We start from the raw sequence: 17,947 nt of genomic DNA, 5'->3' as shown, positions 1-17,947 counted from the left end.
ACCACTTCTGAGGATACTGGCGTGGGATTATCGCAAGGTAAGTATCCCTGGTTAATTTAAAACAATAAAGGACTTTTTTCGTTGTTGTGTTTTTATTTCTTTTTTTAACTCTTTGTGCAAATGGGTAAGGGGTACTATATACCCTTATACCCTTATCACCTGGGAAGGACCTCCATGGATCCGCTTGTTAAAAGGGGAAGTGGCCCCACACACGCCCCCTGTGCTCTATGGTAGGAACGCCCCTGTGTGGGACCACTCCCCAGGTGAAAAGGGTATAGGGGAATATTGTACCCCTTACCCATTTCCACAAAGGGTTAAAAAAAAAGAAATAAAAACACGACAAAGAAAAAAGTCCTTTATTGTTCTAAATTAACCAGGGATACTTACCTTGCGATAATCCCACACCAGTATCCTCAGAAGTGGTCCCATGTCAGTACCCTCTAAGGAGGTCCCATGCACCCGCCCAATTTCTGGGGCTGAATGGCTGTAGACAGCCTCTGCAATCTGTATTGCATAAGCTGGAAACATAAAAAAATTGTTTTCTGAAATAAGAATTTTCTGCAAACAGTGCCACATACAAAATGGCTGTTGGCGAATCCCCGTTTCCCAGAGGCCACCTCAGAGTGTCAGAATGAGCGTTATTTCACATGAATGGGTGGGTCCAGGGGACCAGGGCACCTCCTGCTCTTGTCACCTGGACCCACCATCTATGTGAAAAATGGCTGGTTTTGCCACTGTAGTGTGGCCTCCAGCGATTGGCGATTTCCCAGTTGTCGTTGTCGTTGTGTTTTTATTTCTTTTTTTAACTCTTTGTGGAAATGGGTAAAGGGTACTGTGTACCCTTATATTCATTTCTCCTGGGGAGGGGCAGCCTTCGGGGATCTGCTTGTTAAAGGGGACCCCCGGATGACACCATGAACCCCCCTCAGGACGTCGACGGCCCCCACCTCCTCCTGGGGCACCAAAGGTGGGGAAGAGCCCCTTGTCCATGGATTGGACAAGGGCTCTGGGGGAGGCTTGGCCGCTCATCTCCTCCAGAGCCCCCCCCCCATACCATGGACCATGCGAGCTGGTATAGCTCAGGGTGCGAAGCCTCATGTGGCCGGGACTCCACATTCTGGCTATCCCAGCCTGCATGGGAGACAAGGGGTTAAGGAGGCTTGGGAGGGGGGACCCCACGCCGTCTGTTTTCATGAAATACATGCCTTTAACAATAGAGCGTTCTATTGATACCCATACTGGGACTTCTCTGGTTGTGTGCCACCAATATTTAGCTATTTCAAGGTTACACGCATGGTATAAAGATAAAATACAAGGTACTCCAATCCCACCACTTCCAATATGTATACAGAACTCAGAATGCAGTAACCTGTACTGCAGCAGTGTCATTTTACACAGTTTAAAACCATTTTTCCTATGAAACTTTAAAATCGATTTGCTCAAAAACTATAAGGTCTTTTCACAACATTTTTCTTAACTTGTTCCTACTCATCTGCTTAACATACATGCCAAATTTGGTGATGATAGCATATATGGGGGCTTTACAATTAACCACGGAAGCTGGCACCATTTAATTTAAGCCCTATCGGGTGGCACCCTGCACAGTTTGTCCACTTCTACTCGGTAAGCTCCTACTCCGTACTATGCCTGCCTCCTTTCTTGCACTTTACTGCAGGTTTTCCCGCAGCTCTTTCATACCGTGACATTCGTTTGTCCACTGTGTTTCTGGGCAGTTTCCTTCTGGCCCAGTCTTTCACTGCCATCACTCTTTCAATCCACTTGTTTTATCATTCTAGTGTATCTTATCTAGTGTATTTTACCGATATTCTACTATTTTACAGTGTTAAACTGTATTTCGTTAGTAAAATACAGCAAACCTAAACCGCAAAACCCAATCATATTCTGACACAGAGCCCCCCCTCCCCGGGAACCCCTAAACGTAACACCCCTCCAGCTAACCTTAATCGCCTCCCCATCACGGTTAACCTCAACCTTCCCCTCCCCACCCCATCACTAACCCTAACCACCTAACAGGCACCCAAATTTCCTGCTTTCAAAGGGAGTCCCTCGCCAACCTGTTTGGCACCCCAGGCAAAGCAGACACAGACAGGAGAAAAGTGATCTACAAATGTTAGCGTCATATTGTAATATATTATTTTATTCAATTCTGGTTCCGCCTTCCAGGGAATAAGGTTTTTTTTTATTTCAGGCATTGTATAGGAGACAGCGATGTCAGTTGGGTGTGCTTTGACTGTTCAGTTCAAAGTTTTATCTTGTAATGTTTAGTAAATTTTGTTTTTCTGCCATAGTGCATTAATAAGCTGTCAGTGATGAATACTTTGTGAGTACTGGTGACATTGCTATTATTCTGTTGTTGCTAGGGCCTGATCCGTGCTGTGAAAGAACTGGATTATGAAGTCTGTCTGGGCAGATATACACTGATCATAACTGCAACAGATCGGTGTCCCATTGTGCCACGCCGCCTTACCTCCACTACCACGGTATGTGTATTAAAATGGGTTTGTGTATGTTGAACAGTTAAACACATACAGTATGTAAATATATGAGCTTAGGATCTGGGATACCTATATCAGATTTATCTTGACCATGCAAAGCACAATAAATATTTAGTGGATAAACATACAGTTTGCCTTAGTTCAGCTGTCTCTGTGGATAGTTGAGAGTAGCAGAAGACATCCCTTTGCAGGGTATACAGAAACTGGTGGTCCAAAAGTCTACCCTACAGGCTAGCTATTTCTCAAGGCAAGGTCAGTCTCTGAGGACTAATCATACTTGTTATGATTCTCTTTCCATTTTGGACTGCAGTCTTCAGGCAGTGGTGACATTGCCCTCTCTTGTTTAGATTCCTCTTCATTTCAAATTTCCTAAAGTATAACCCTTCCTTTTGTATTCAAATGTATATGTTACAGGCAAAGTACGAAATCAGGCATTCTACAGAATGCCTAGGCATTCTATAGAATGCCTGAAGCGATTAGGCAAAGTACGAAATGTCTGTTTTGTTACGTACTTTGCGTAGGCATTCTATAGAATGGCTGAAGTCGTTCAGGCAAAGTGTAGAATACCCAGTTCTCTATAGAATGCCTGTTTTTTTCACACTTTGACTGTAACAGCTGCAATATCTATGCCTGTCAGTGAGGCTAGTGATGATGATGGGTGCATGCATGCTGATATTTACTGTTTGTGCAAAGTGCTGTTGTGAAGGAGCCTTCAGGCGCTGCCAGGGGGGGAGCCCATGAGCAGGAAAGAGGAAAGAAAAGATGGACATCATGTGCAGGGGAAAAATGGCAGTTGGGTTTTGGCAGTTGAAGGCTAGTGAGGGGGAGGAGCCGGAAAAGCCATGATGCAGCAAAATAAAATAAAAAATAAGTTTAGAGGCATGGTACAATGCTCTACTTGCAGCAAGAAATAAGCATGATTTTTTTGTGAGAAAATAGAGGCAGAGACTAAAGAAGAGACCAGCCATTGGTGAGACTGACAAAGAAAAGCAGAGGCACAGACAAGAAAGCACTACTAAAAAACTAAAGTAAGGAAGAGAAAGAGAGCTGCAGACACGCAACCACTTTTACCAGCTCAACCACTTTTACCAGCTCAACCATCACCTGTAGATTCCCTCTGTCCACCTGCACCCTCGCCCACTGCTAACTGCCTTCCCCCCGATCCACAAGACCACACTCCCACTCTAATATCTTTCACCACACTCACTGAACATTGTCTTTCCTCACTAATCTCCAAAGCACATCTCACTACCTGTGGCCTGGACCTCATTCCCTCCCATCTAATCCCCAGCTTTCCTCCTCCCTTAATCCTGCTCTAACAACTCTATTCAATCTTTCTATCTCCACTGGCACTTTTCCTTTCTTATTCAAACAAGCTATCATCACACCACTTATCAAAAAACCCTCTCTTGATCTAACTTCTCTATCCAATTACCGCCCTGTCTCGCTCCTCCCCTTTGCTTCTAATCTGCTGGAACGTCACATCCATTCAGAACTGGTCGATTGATGGTCATTTTGTGCTCCTTCCATTTTCGAACAATCACACCAACAGTTGTCACCTTCTCTCCCAGCTTCTTGCTAATGGTTTTGTAGCCCATTCCAGCCTTGTGCAGGTCTACTGCTCTTTGGTCTTTCCCATGTTGGAGAGTTTGGAGTCTGCTTGATTGATTGATTCTGTGGACAGGTGTCTTTTATACAGGTGACTAGTTAAGACAGGTGTCCTTAATGAGGGTGACTAATTGAGTAGAAGTGTCTAACCACTCTGTGGGAGCCAGAACTCTTAATGGTTGGTAGGGGTTCAAAAACTTATTTCACTCAATGAAATGCAAATCAGTTGCTATCTTTTATTTAAGGTTATTTTTTCGATTTTCCTTTTGATGTGCTATCTGCCACTGTTAAAATAAACCTACCATTGAAATGATACTGTTCTGAGACTTTTCATTTCTTTGTCATTGGACAAACTTACAAAATCAGTGAGGGGTCAAATAATTATTTCCTCCACTGTACACCCCCACCAATTGCAACCATAACAGTAGACAACACCCCAATAACCTCAACCACTAAGGCCCGCTGCTTGGGGGTTATACTTGACTCAGAGCTCTCCTTTAAACCTCACATTGCCTCATTAACCACCACCTGCTATTTCCAGCTCAAAAATATACTCCGTATCCATCCGTTCCTCACACAAGAGGCCACCAAAATGCTTGTACGTGCCTTAATCATCTCCCGTCTAGACTACTGCAACACCCTGCTCTGTGGTCTACCACAAAACAGGCTAGCACCTCTCCAATCCCTTCTAAATTCAGCGGCCCGCCTCATTCACCTCTCCACACGCTCTTCCGATACAGTCCCACTGTGCCGTTCTCTCCACTGGTTACCCATTACCCAGAGGATCCAGTTCAAACTCCTGACTCTAACGTACAAAGCCCTCTATGAGTTGTGCCCTCCATACATCTCATCACTAATCTCAAGATATTGTCCCTCCCGCAACCTTCGCTCCTCCCAAGAAACTCTCCTGGCCTCTAAGCCGATCACCTCCTCTCATGCTCGCATCCAAGACTTTACACGAGCATCATCCCTTATCTGGAACTCTCTTCCACAGCCTGTACGTCATGCTCCAAACTTGGACATCTTCAAACGCACTCTTAAAACACACCTTTTCAGACAAACCTATAACATTCTATAGCCCTTATTTACTTATCTGACACAATGTAATCAGAGGCAAAAGGTCACTGCCTCCTCCATCCTCCACCTTCTTACCTAGTGTGTCCCCCACTACCCATTAGATTGTAAGCTCGCAAGGGCAGGGTCCTCCTCCTGATGTTTACTGGTTTTGTCGCAATATTTGTGCTGCTTGGAACTCTGTTGTACATTTTTTTTAGTGTATCTATGTTCCCCTTGTCTTATTGTGCTTTGTAAAGGGCTGCGGAATATGTTGGCGCTATATAAATAAAAAATAATAATAATAATAATAACAGGAGAGGAGAGAGACCACTCACATCTACAGGCGGTCGGTTGTACATTCACTGTATAGGTTACAGGCAAAGTACAAAATTCAGGCATTCTATAGAATGCCTAGGCAAAGTATGTAACAAAAACAGACATTTCGTACTTTGCCTAAAATGGCCAGGCATTCTGTAGAATACCTGAATTTCGTACTTTGCCTGTAACATATACAGCTTGATAACGGACCAATCAAATACCACCTCAAGTTGCATGTATTTACATTCAAACTTTGCATAATCCAGCATCATCTCAGACTTATTTGGTCATCTCTAATCAGGAATATTGTTCCTATTGGATTGATTGTTTGCCATGTCTTATTAGACATAAAAAAAACAAGCTTCTGTTGCACCTCTAAATTGACCATGGTTTGCACTCCTGCCCCACTTACAACCCTGGCAATACACATAAAAACATCCATACCTGCCCCTAATCTTTGCCTAATGACTTTCTGACTCACAACCACTTCCCATGCTCAGCTTTAATGCCTTTAGGGCTGCTTCCATCTTCTTGCTAAAAGATAATCGCAATTAAGCTGTCCAAACAAATGCTACAAGCATACAGACACATACAGTTGTGGTCAATGGATCATACTAAAAATGGGAGACTGTTAGCAGTGGGGTCCCACAGGGGTCTGTACTGGGTCCAGTGCTCTTCAATTTATTTATTAATGACCTAGTAGATGCAGTAGTGAGCAATGTTGCTGTTTTTGCAGATGATACAAAATTGTGCAGAATCATCAACTCTCAGGAAGATAGTGTCATACTGCAACAGGATCTGGATAGGATGGCTATATGGGCACAAAAATGGCAGATTAAATTCAATGTTGAAAAATGTAAAGTCATGCATTTTGGTCATACCTATGGTCTAGCACCATACAAAATAAATGGGATACAGTTGGGGACATCAAACTTGGTGAAGGACTTAGTACTCATCGACAACAAGTTAAATAATCGTACTCAATGCCAAGCCGCTGCAGCTAAAGCTAACAAAATTTTGGGATGCATTAAAAGGGAAATAAAAACTCGAGTTGCTAGCATAATATTGCCCCTGTTTAACTCTCTAGTAAGGCCACATCTGGAATATGGAATTCAGTTCTGGGCACCACATTACAGGAAAGATTGCAGTTTTAGAGCAGGTGCAGAGACGAGCAACAAAATTGATACGTGGGATGGAAGGTCTCACTTAGCAAGAAAAGTTAGATAAACTGGGTTTATTTAATCTAGAGAAAAGACGCCTTAGAGGGGATCTAATTAACATGTATAAATCAGAGGGCAATATAAAAGCTTGGCGGATGAGCTTTTTGTCCCTAGGCCTTCTCAAAGGACTAGAGGACATGATCTGTGCATGGAGGAAAAACGTTTTAGCCATTTATTTAGGAAAGGGTTCTTTACAGTAAGAGTGATTAAGATGTGGAATGCATTGCCACAGGAAGTAGTTATGGCAAATTCTATACCTGCATTTAAAGGAGGCTTAGATTTCTTTCCTTGTGTTGAAAGATATCCATGGCTACAATTACTAGGTAATGATGTTGATCCAGGGATTTTATCTGATTGCTATCTGGAGTCGAGAAAGATTTTTTTTCCCTTTTGGGGCTAATTGGACCATGCCTTGTATGGGTTTTTAGCCTTCCTCTGGATCAACAGGGATATGTCTTTTTTTCAACCCAAATAACTATGTAACAATAACATTAAAATATTCTAGCTCCAGGTTTCCCATTCAGAGGCAGTGGTGAATGCTGCCCAAGTGGATTGCAAGGTTCTTTAATCAACAAATAATGTAATTTTAGGAGTAAAAAAAAAACAGGGATTAAAAAAAAAGGAAGGGGGGGGGCAAGAAGATCTTTTTTTTGTTTTTCATTGTCTGTGTTTCCAATGGAGGAACCTTACCTCTGTCCGTGACCCTGTCATGGGACAGAGAATGAGGAACAATGTCCCAGAAACGAGCCCTTCAAAAGCCTACCCAAAGGGGTAATATCTGAAGTTCTACATTAATCTGATGCTTTATATAAATAGATATATTATAAATGCATTTCTGTAGTCTGCTTATACATTAGTCAGTCTTTATAATTCTCACAAAACTATAATCCTTCTCACTTGTAATTGGCATTATACCCAATTATCTTTCTCAATATATAACAACCAATAAAGTCATAAAGGAGTATATCAAGTGTTCTCTGTTCATTTTGGTCTCTCTCTTGATCTAGCATCAGGATAAATAGTAATCAATGCCACAGCTAATTAGGGTCTTCAGTGACTACAGAGAGTAGCAGAACCATCTCCATTCCACATGAAGCATCCTGCTTGCAACCTTATAAAATGTAGTAACAATTAGTTATACTTAGAAGAAGAACACTCACTATTGACCTATCATAATTAACTTTATCGATAGGACAATGGTTCTGTAATTAGGTCCTCACGAAATGCCAAGTGAAGACTCTTTATATGGCATATTCAATAACTGGTATGCTGCCAGGGGTTAGTTTTGCTCAGTCTAGTTCATTGGTTGCTGGGGAGTTGAAATGTGCTAATTACTTTTACCTTAGTTGCCGATTAAAAAGAAAAACTAGCATATTAATGTTCAGTTCTGAGTGGTTTCTTTAAGGCTGGGTTGAACTTGTGCGCCATGCATTACAATGGTTGGATATGTATTTCCACGTAGCCTGCCTTCCTTAGTTACGCGCATTGCTTACTTAGCAACACACATTCCTTTAAATGCCAGTGCCGCTGCTGTAAAGTATCGCAACCTCAATACTTTACTAGAGCGGCTGCTATTATGGTAATTAACATATTTACTACATAGTAACTAAGTTAAAGAGAACCAGAGACGAAGCACCCTCATGTATTTTATTACATTTATCAGTGGGAACATGACCGTAAACACCTACCATGCTTTTAGTTTTATTCTTCTCTGCCTAATCTGTTTGTTATCAGCTAAGATAAAAATCCCCTACTGAGCATTCAGTCTAGGTTTGACCTGGAATCATTACAGCTGAGTCAGTCTTCTGTGGAGTCTTTTCAAGCCCAAGCCTGCCCCCTCCTGGCTCAGCTTTTCTGCTTTGCATACTTAGAGCTCTGATGACATGGGAGGGGCTGTTGCTGCCGAGAAAGAAGCTCTGAAACAGACAGGTGTATCTGTGTGCACTGTACAGCCTGTCATTATCTACTGTATGCAGTTTAATTTCTATGAGAGACACTTCCTACAGGCAGCCACACAGCATGCCAGAATAATAAAGTTGAAAGCACACAGATGAAAGGCTGCAGCAGCCCTGCTTGTCTATAGTCTCATAGAGGCTAGACAGCACATCCAGAACAGCTTATAACATGGAAGCAGAAGGGATATGAGCCGGTGGCCATATTGGATTTTTCCTGGAGCAATAATGGATAAAAAACACTCAAAAAGGCACACCAGAGTGGGGAAATTATCAGGTAGAGCATTTATTCTTTACAAGCTATCAACTGATGTTTATTTTGTGTGAATCGTTCATCTCTGGTTCCCTTTAATTAACATATTTGTGACCGTTAATTAACATAGTAGAGGCCACTCTAGTGAAGTATCGCGACCGCAGCGGCCCCTGCATTTAAAGGAATGCACATTGCTATGTAAGCAACGCACATAACTAAGGAAGGGACGATGTGGTGCAAGAGCGAATTTAGAGTGCTGTGTTGTCATGGAGCTCGTGCTACAATAGCAGCACAGCTTCATGAATCGGCTCTCTAATTTGCTTGATTGTTTTGGGTCTGTTTTTCAGATTGTACAAAACACAGACGGTCAGAATATGGCAGTATGCAAACTGTACACTGGGTAGTTATCCATTAAAAAAATGAATATTGAGTCAACAACCAAACCCAGACAAATATAGTCAAAAGCAAACAGTGTTATTTCACTGGTCTGGTCAGAAAAGTCAAAAAAGTCAAATGTGATTATTCTGAGCTTTATATTACCTGTTTGTACTGTAACATACCACAGTTGTATATTTGACCCTCCCCTTACCATTCTTAGAGCTTTTTTATGATCTTCCACTTCCACCTTCTTCCTTACCCTTTAAATTCCATCCTAGAAGTAAGACATTATTCTGATTATTTATAATATTATTCTTACAGGTGTATGTCAATGTGAATGATATCAATGACAACTGGCCAATATTTCCAAGGTTATATGAAGGTCCCTTTGAGATAACTGAAGGTCAGCCAGGTCCCAGGGTGTCAACCTTCAAAGCTGATGATAAAGACTCGGGTCTCAATGGGCAAGTAGAGTACAGCATTGTTGGCGGTGATATACTTGGTAAGTTTATGATGAGATACAGATCACATGATTCAGTCTTGTGACTTAATTTTGGAAAAGTTTTGCCAACTATATAAAAGGAAACCTGACGTGAAAGGAATACAGAGGTCGCCATCTTCATTCTCTAATAAATACCAGTTGCTGGACTTCTGTGCTCATGCTTTGCCTCTAAAAGAGCATATACACCTTTGACAGATGTTGCCTGTTGGGGATCAGGACTTGATCCCCTTGGGCGACATTGCTGAAACGGGCTGCTAAACACGTATGCCAGCTGTGTAGCGCTGTGTTGCTATGTGGGAGGGGCGGGCGGATGATTGGTGTGACGCGGTGGGTGGGGGAGCAGCGTGAACAATGGGATCAGCATTGCTGGGGTTGAGTATATCCACTTGCAGATCGCACACGAGTTGGGGGTTGCTGGCTGCTGTACACACACCTGATTGTCAGTTGAGGCAGTTGTTATCAGCCAACCCAGTCAACGTAAGCCAGGCATGTGTATGAGGCTTAATACTTTAAAGAGGAACTCCAGTGAAAATAATGTAGTAAAAAAAGTGCTTCATTTTTTACCATAATTATGTATAAATGATTTAGTTAGTGTTTGCTCATTGTAAAATCTTTCCTCTCCCTAATTTACATTCTGACATTTATTACATGGTGACATTTTTACTGTGGGCAGGTTATGTAGCTGCTCTTAGCTGTTCTGGCTGTTAGAGACAGCTGTAAACAACTAATTCCTGTCTGTGAACATTGTGACATTGTGGCAGTTTGCCCAGAGTACCGCGGTACTTAGAGCTTCTTGAGCTTCTTGTGGGAGGGGTTTCAACACAAAATCAGTCATACAGCGCCCCCTGATGGTCTGTTTGTGAAAAGCATTATATTTTTTATGTAAAAGGGGGTTTCAGCTACTGATTGGGATAAAGTTCAATTCTAGGTTGGAGTTTCTCTTTAAGTCACTGGCCTAGAATAAGCATGCAGATCAGAAGGTTTAATTGACTTTGACTTTGGTGTGACTCTGCTGGCTGCCCCATGTTGCAGGTATGTGACTCACAAACAACTAAAGCCTAACGCCCAGCATGACAGCCAAGCAACTGGCATTGTTAAGGGGCACATACACTGGTCGATTTCAGTCATAAGTCGATCGGTTGATTCGCGATTTGCAGCCGATTTCGATCGATTTGATCTGACAGGATGGAAAATCTAGGTCGATCTGCTGCTGACAGCAGATCAATGGCCCACAGAATTGCATTGGATCTAATGGTGCAATAATGCATTTAGATTGATTTTCAATACATTTCCAATAGATTTAATTCTGAAATCTATTGGAAATCTGTTCCTAGTGTGTGGCACACATCAGATAGATTCCTGTCAGATTCGACCTGACAGGCATCTGACAGAAATCTATCTGATGGTTGAATCTGCTGCAAATTCATCAGTGTATGGCCACCTTTACCAAGCAAACGAAGTTGATAGCATTTGTTTTCCTCTCACTTAAGGTTCCTGTTGAAAAAAAAAATATTTTCTAAAATTCTGCTAGTGGTCATTTTAAATGGCAGATGGACATTTGGACACAATCCAAAGAGCTTCAGGGCTCTCAACCTCAGACTGATCCATAAATAAGAACCTCATGTCATTGTGACATTTCATTTAGACATTAAAATAAAAAGAAGAGTTAAGTCTGTGAATGGCTGTGGGTAGTCATTACAGGTGTTGACATGTCAACTGAGCTACAGAACTCCAGTAAGTTTTTCTTAACAATCTCATCATACATTACCAGGCTGTTCTGCAGTAGTGATGGTTATGTCTAGGAGGACTCATTGCGAAGCATGTGATTTGTTTGATCAGCGGATAGTTGCTAAGCTCTAATTTGCTGTGATCATATCCTGCTTTAGTACATGATCATGACTAGCAAATCAGACTCCGAGCACCTCTCATGGGCATGCCTTTAAGACTCCAACCAGTACAGCAAAGTACTTAAAGATGCATACCTTTCTGTAGCTTGTGCTTTCCTCTTTCATGTGATGCCTGAATCGCTGTTCCACACCAAATAGTTTTCGTTCCATTTCACTTTAAAAATCGTGGCTGCCATCTTCGCTATGTTATAACTATCGGGTCACCCCTGCCTTCTCTGTTAGAGAAGTGCATCAGTGAATGAAGCAGGAAGAGGAAGTGACACGCATGGCCATTGTAAGAGGCTCCTCCAGAGCGGTCATAGCACAACTTTGTTGGAAGTTGTCTGTCTTAAAGGCATGCCCATGAGAGGTGTTTGGAGTCCCTTTAAATATCTATTATCTGACCAAACTTATCACATGATTCTCCATGCGTTCTCATAGACATGACCATCACTATTCTGCAGCACCCTATCATGTTCCTCTATATAACCTCTGGGCATAAACGGTGGGTAAGAGGCACACAAGGATATATAAAACAGTGTTAAAAAACAACTGAAATGAGAAAAGAGGTGGCGGCTTACCTTAAAAATTACAACTTCTTATAACAAATGACAATTTATTATGCACTGGCAACGCACACTTCTTTCGGCCAAATAAAGTGCCATCCAAATGTATTTAGCCAAACAAAAGGCACATCTAAAGGCGCTTGTGCAACTGTAGCGTGATCCATCAATATATGGGCAGCTTACATCCTGTACATTATACCCATAGGAACCTTGAGCTCTTCTGAGAAGGAAATGAAATGATTGGTATTTCTTATCACAAAGATTTTTTTTTTACGTGTTTGTAAATGTTCTCTTCTGATTCATGATCACCAGCCTCTGTTGTCTTCTGATTCATGGTCACCAGCCTCTGTTGTCTTCTGATTCATGATCACCAGCCTCTGTTGTCTTCTGATTCATGATCACCAGCCTCTGTTGTCTTCTGATTCATGGTCACCAGCCTCTGTTGTCTTCTGATTCATGATCACCAGCCTCTGTTGTCTTCTGATTCATGGTCACCAGCCTCTGTTGTCTTCTGATTCATGGTCACCAGCCTCTGTTGTCTTCTGATTCATGGTCACCAGCCTCTGTTAAGCCTCATCTACACGCGTAGATGAGGCAGCGATGTTGCTTATCAATCGAGCCGCTGATTCGGCTCGATTGATAAGAACCGACAGGACCGATTCCCTGCTCGCTCCCCGCGAGGGGATAATGGAAGGGAATCGAGAGGAAGATAAGCGGCGCTGGTGAGGACGAGCAGGGAATCGAATCCGGTGCGCGAGCGGGGACGCGGAAAAGGCGATCCGGCGGCTAATCGAGCCGCCGGATTGGAGCCTCATCTAACCGTGTAGGTGAGGCTTTAAACAGCTACTTAGTCCTGGCCCAGTTGCTAGGTTGTTAATTATTGCAAGCAGTTATTGAATCTCTTGCACTGCTTGTAACAGACCCGACATGCAGCAATTTACCTCTTCTGTAATAGTTCAGATGATGATCTTAATATGCTATTTTCCTTTATTACATTTTTTAAGTCTATTTTTTTTTATACTACGTGGTACAGGATGCATTTGTACGTATGTTCAGCTCTGATTTACGTACAGTGGTTTATCAGAAATAGTTTCTAACAGCTATTGATGAGGTGAAATGTCTATTCATCATCCTACAAGGTTATAGTTGTTTTCATATAATTTATAGCAGTGCTTGACCACTCACAATGTGTGTAGCAAATTGAGAATGAATAATGCTATATAATTTACTTCATAGGAAGTCAAGTATAGCTGTATAGTATAGCATATATATGTCAGTATATTGTTAGAATATGACGTACATTATTGCCCTATTTAATCATTAATTTACTTTGTATGAACCTGTTTGGTGTTTCTACAATCTTGCTTATGTTTTTCATGAAAAGAGGAAAAGATAAGATCTTGTACGTTTTGAAAACCTGTTTATATTAAGCAATTATTTTGCTTTGTAATGCAGCTTCTGTTTATGGATAATTAATCCATTCACCAGATCATTAACTTTATAAAGCTCACCACAACATTTAATTTATCCTATTGCATTTTTCCAGTACTGTGCCTTAAAGGGGAACTGAAGAGAGAGGTATATGGAGGCTATCATGTTTATTTCCTTTTAATCAATACCAGTTACCTGGCGGCCCTGCTGGTCTATTTCTCTGCAGTAGTATCTGATTAAAACCAGAAACAAGCATGCAGCTAGTCTTGTCAGATCAGACTTATAAGTCTGAACCACTGAAACACCTGATCTGCTGAATGCTTGTTCAGGGGCTATGGTTAATAGTATTAGAGGCAGAGGATCAGCAGGGCTGCCAGGCAACTGGTATTGTCTAAAAGGAAATAAACATGACAGCCTCCATATACCTCTCTCTTCAGTTCCCCTTTAAGGAGATAAACCCATGGAAAGAGATTAAACATAACTGCTGAAGATCCATGAATATTGTATAGCGATTGGCTCTAGCATCAACCACAGAGTATTGAGAAAGATGGTTGACTTTAGTGATAATTTAAATCTATAAAATCTATAGTTGCACACTTAATGTATGCGTCACTCTTTTCCTTTTTAGTACGCAATTATCAATCAGTGCCTTCATTCAGTTTTAAAGAGTGGTGTATCTACGGGGGTACAAGCATAGTACATGCCATGGGTGCCTTTTTAAGGATTAAGGGGTACTGTTCTGCAACATCCCTGTTCCCCATATAGATTCCCACTTTTTCATCCAGAGATCATAGCAGCCAGCTGGGGCTATGTTTACTCTGCTCTCAGGTGCCTCATTAGTGGGCAGGGCAAATCAGTTCAGAGGTCGGATACTCAATGCTGGACAGTGTAGAGACAGGTGACCTTGGTCAGTGCTGCCAGTTCTGCTTGTAAGGAGTGCTTTTTAATGGGGACACTGTGACAAGTCATCTACTGGAGGTCTTGTCTCTTATGCTGGGAATACACGAGTCGACCCGGCGGCTCGATTAGCCGCCGGATCGACTCCCGCCGCGTCCCCGCGTGCGCCCGGATCGATTCCCGCTCCTCCCCGCGGGCGCTCCTTATCTTCCGCTCGTTTTCTTACCAATGTCCGCCAGCGGGGATCGAGCGCAGAATCGATCCAGCGGGGTATCTGACATGTCGGAAATTATCAATCGAGCCATCAGCGGCTCGATTGATAAGGAGGAAACGAACAGTATATGCCCAGCATTACAAAGTTCCCATATCTTACAAGGGTCAGAAATTTAGGGTTTTTATATTGTAGCTTCAGAAGGAGTAAGGCGAAGTAAAAATGAGGGCCAGAGTATAGCCATCTGTGTGGATGGAAGAGGACCACTGGGGGAGGTCAAAAGAAGAGGACAGGAAAAGAAATTCAACGGTAGTAGCGATATTCGTATTTATGGGGATGTTGAAGTTGCCAATAATAACAGGAAAAGTCATTAGAAAGGAAATGAAGGGGCCTAGAGTGGTCTATAAAACATGAGTAGATATCTTTGACTCCTGCAGTGGGTGAATACCTAGGAACACCTAAGCAGGGATAGAGAGAGACCAAGAGCCCAGTGGTGCAGTATCTGGCAAGGTGTAAGTTTGTTGCTTTATACTCACAAAGGTTGGTTGCAGATGCATAGGCCTGCGGGAAATTAACTGTCCCCGCTCAATTGTCTAGGTCCCACCAGATTCTGGATGGTTGCTTTCTATTCTTTTTTTTTTTTTTTTTTTAAACTGCAAAGCTAATACCTCCAAGGGAGGTCTGACTAGATAGAAGTACTGGGATGGAGGCATCCGAAGTATCAAGATTCTGTCTAAAAACATTCAATAATAAGACTCTTAGAGGCGCTCACACTCACAGCGATCTACCTTCAGGCACAATTTGTTTAACTGACCGGAGGAAGCGGGGGAATACCTATGAAATGCATTGTCTATTATTTGTGTTTGGAATATATATCTCAGTTATTCTGGTCTATCTCCTGGAAAGGTAAGCGATTACCCCTCTTCCCATTATTACATGTTATTAGAGAAAGTCTTTCGATACATTGGGCGCCTCTATCCCAGTACTCCTATCTATAAAACAAGATGCTTGGCCAGATGAACAATAGGTGACTCCAGTTTGGAAGCTGTGTGAAATGTGAACGCAGACAGCTTGGACTTCAAAAAAATAACAGAGAGATGGAAAGCATAGGGGCAAGTATCTTAAAGAACAAGTGACACCCATGCTAACCTAGAAATAAAAAACACAGATAAGTAGATAAATCCTAGTTCTACTTACATAACAGAATTGTTGCACTGTCCACGTTATGATTCCTGTGAATTTTATAAAAAAAAACAGAGAATCCTATTCTAGACCGTTTCCATCTTGGTTACCTTTGAATGAAGCTAATCCTGACATCATTTCCTCCGTCACTGTTTTTTCCCCTCTTACTAATTGCGTATTCGTTACCCGCCCTCCTCCCAGAGTTTTCAGACACTCCCATTGAGGTTTTATACTAGGAAGTGCACCGTCTTATGTCATAGGAGGTGGAGGAAATAAAGGGAAGAGGCAGCATATATTATAGATAAAAAGCCCCTTTCCTTCTCCCCCCCTTTCCTTCTCCCCCCCCCCCTTTCCCAGCATGCAACTGTTTTGCCAGCCGATGGCAATGGCAATTAAAGGGAACCTAAACTGAAAAGCATATGGATTTTTCCTTTTAAAAAAATACTGGTTGCCTGACTCTCCTGCTGATCCTGTGTCTCTAATACCTTCAGTCACAGCCCCTCAACAAGCATGCAGATCAGGTGCTCTGACTGAAGTCAGGCTGGATTAGCTGCATACTTGTTTCAGGTCTGTGATTTAGCCATTACTGCAGCCAAAGATCAGCAGGACTTCAATGCAACTGGTATTGTTTAAAAGGAAACATCCATATTCCTCTGTATAGGTTCTCTTTAAAGGACCAGTGCTCCTAAGGTGTGTGATAACCCCAAACCATAATGGCAGAATTTTTTTTTTAAAGCAGGCTTAGCATCTTTATCACTTAATACACTCGGACCAGTTGCTGTCAGGGTTGCCAACTCATCCCTTTAAATACTGACACATCGAAGTTATACAGGTTCTGGGGCTTCTCACACATAATCTGTGCCTAAACTGCATCTAACTAGCCACAAGACAAGTATAATTCATAAGAGTCCGTATTTAAAGGGATGAGTTGGCAACACTGGTTGCTGTTGTAATTTGATTTTTTTATGGTGACGATCCCGCTTTAAAGGAATGGTTGAGAAAGGAAAATTACCAATTTGCCACCATTAAAATGGCTATGAGAAGTTGATTAAACATTCTAGGTGGAGTGTGATAAGATGTCATCTGTGACAGACCTTAAAGGGCACCTGAAGGGTGGGGGATTGGGAGGTGGTCAGATTTCCTTTTAAACAATACCTGTTGCCTGGCATCCTGTTGATCTTTCATGCATCAGCATCGTCTGAATCACATGTGGAAGAAAGCTGGCACATCCAAAATCAATCTTTATTGGTCCCATGTAAAAAATATGGCCAACGTTTCAGAGCCGCGTAGGACAACTTTATCAAGGCAATATTTGCTCTGAGACAATGATCTGTCTGCTGCTATGCAAAAGATTCTGCATAGGAAGTTAGGAGTCTGGCTCCTCTAATGGTGGGTATACACGGTGCGTTTCTTTCTTATCAATCGAGCCGCTGATGGGCTCGATTGATAATATCCGACAGGTGCGATCACAAATGAATCGATTCCCCGCTCGATTCCCGCCCACGGACAATGGCAGGGAATCAAGCGGAAGATAAGCTGCGCCGGCGGGGACGAGCGGTAATCGATTCGGGCGCACGAGGGGACGCGGCGGGAGTCGATCCGGCGGCTAATCGAGCCACCAGATCACATCGTGTATCCCCACCATAACACTCACTGACACCGATGTGCATTCACTGGGATCAGCAGGCTGCTGCTGATCCCAGTGAATGCACATCGCCCACCATATTTTTACATGGAACCAATAAAGATCGATTTTGGATGTGCTAGCTTCCTTCCTTGTTGAATACTGCATAGAGGGCGACATCCCTCTTTTTAGCTGTCGCTGCGTCGCACTCCCCTTAAAGACTATGGGTTTGATCCTTTAGTGAGTGCGAGACAATACTACCAATGTGAGGCAAATCTTCTGAATCACACATCTGAAATAAGCATGCAGCAAATCCAGTTAGACCTATGTCAAAGATCTGATCTTCC

The 17,947-nt window shown here is 42.4% G+C and overlaps 2 protein-coding genes across 7 annotated transcripts in view; one reads left to right on the top strand and one right to left on the bottom strand.

Moving 5' to 3' along the window:
- The window catches only part of VSIR (V-set immunoregulatory receptor), a 93,125-nt gene extending 83,592 nt beyond the window's left edge, over positions 1 to 9,533 (bottom strand). The window contains exon 1 of the mRNA XM_068258242.1: positions 9,513 to 9,533. The gene's annotated coding sequence lies outside the window, so the exon portion shown is untranslated. The remainder of the gene's footprint in view (positions 1 to 9,512) is intronic.
- The window catches only part of CDH23 (cadherin related 23), a 1,682,716-nt gene that overhangs the window by 1,474,771 nt on the left and 189,998 nt on the right, over positions 1 to 17,947 (top strand). For all 6 annotated transcript variants that reach the window (XM_068258239.1, XM_068258230.1, XM_068258228.1 and 3 more), the window contains 2 exons: positions 2,382 to 2,501; positions 9,623 to 9,803. In XM_068258239.1, coding sequence (XP_068114340.1) covers positions 2,382 to 2,501; positions 9,623 to 9,803 — 301 coding nt within the window. The remainder of the gene's footprint in view (positions 1 to 2,381; positions 2,502 to 9,622; positions 9,804 to 17,947) is intronic.

Source organism: Hyperolius riggenbachi, chromosome 10 (assembly GCF_040937935.1).
Source record: "Hyperolius riggenbachi isolate aHypRig1 chromosome 10, aHypRig1.pri, whole genome shotgun sequence".
Taxonomy (NCBI): Eukaryota; Metazoa; Chordata; class Amphibia; order Anura; family Hyperoliidae; genus Hyperolius; species Hyperolius riggenbachi.
Note: the sequence above shows the minus strand (reverse complement) of the source record. Positions and strands in the feature narration are given on the sequence as shown.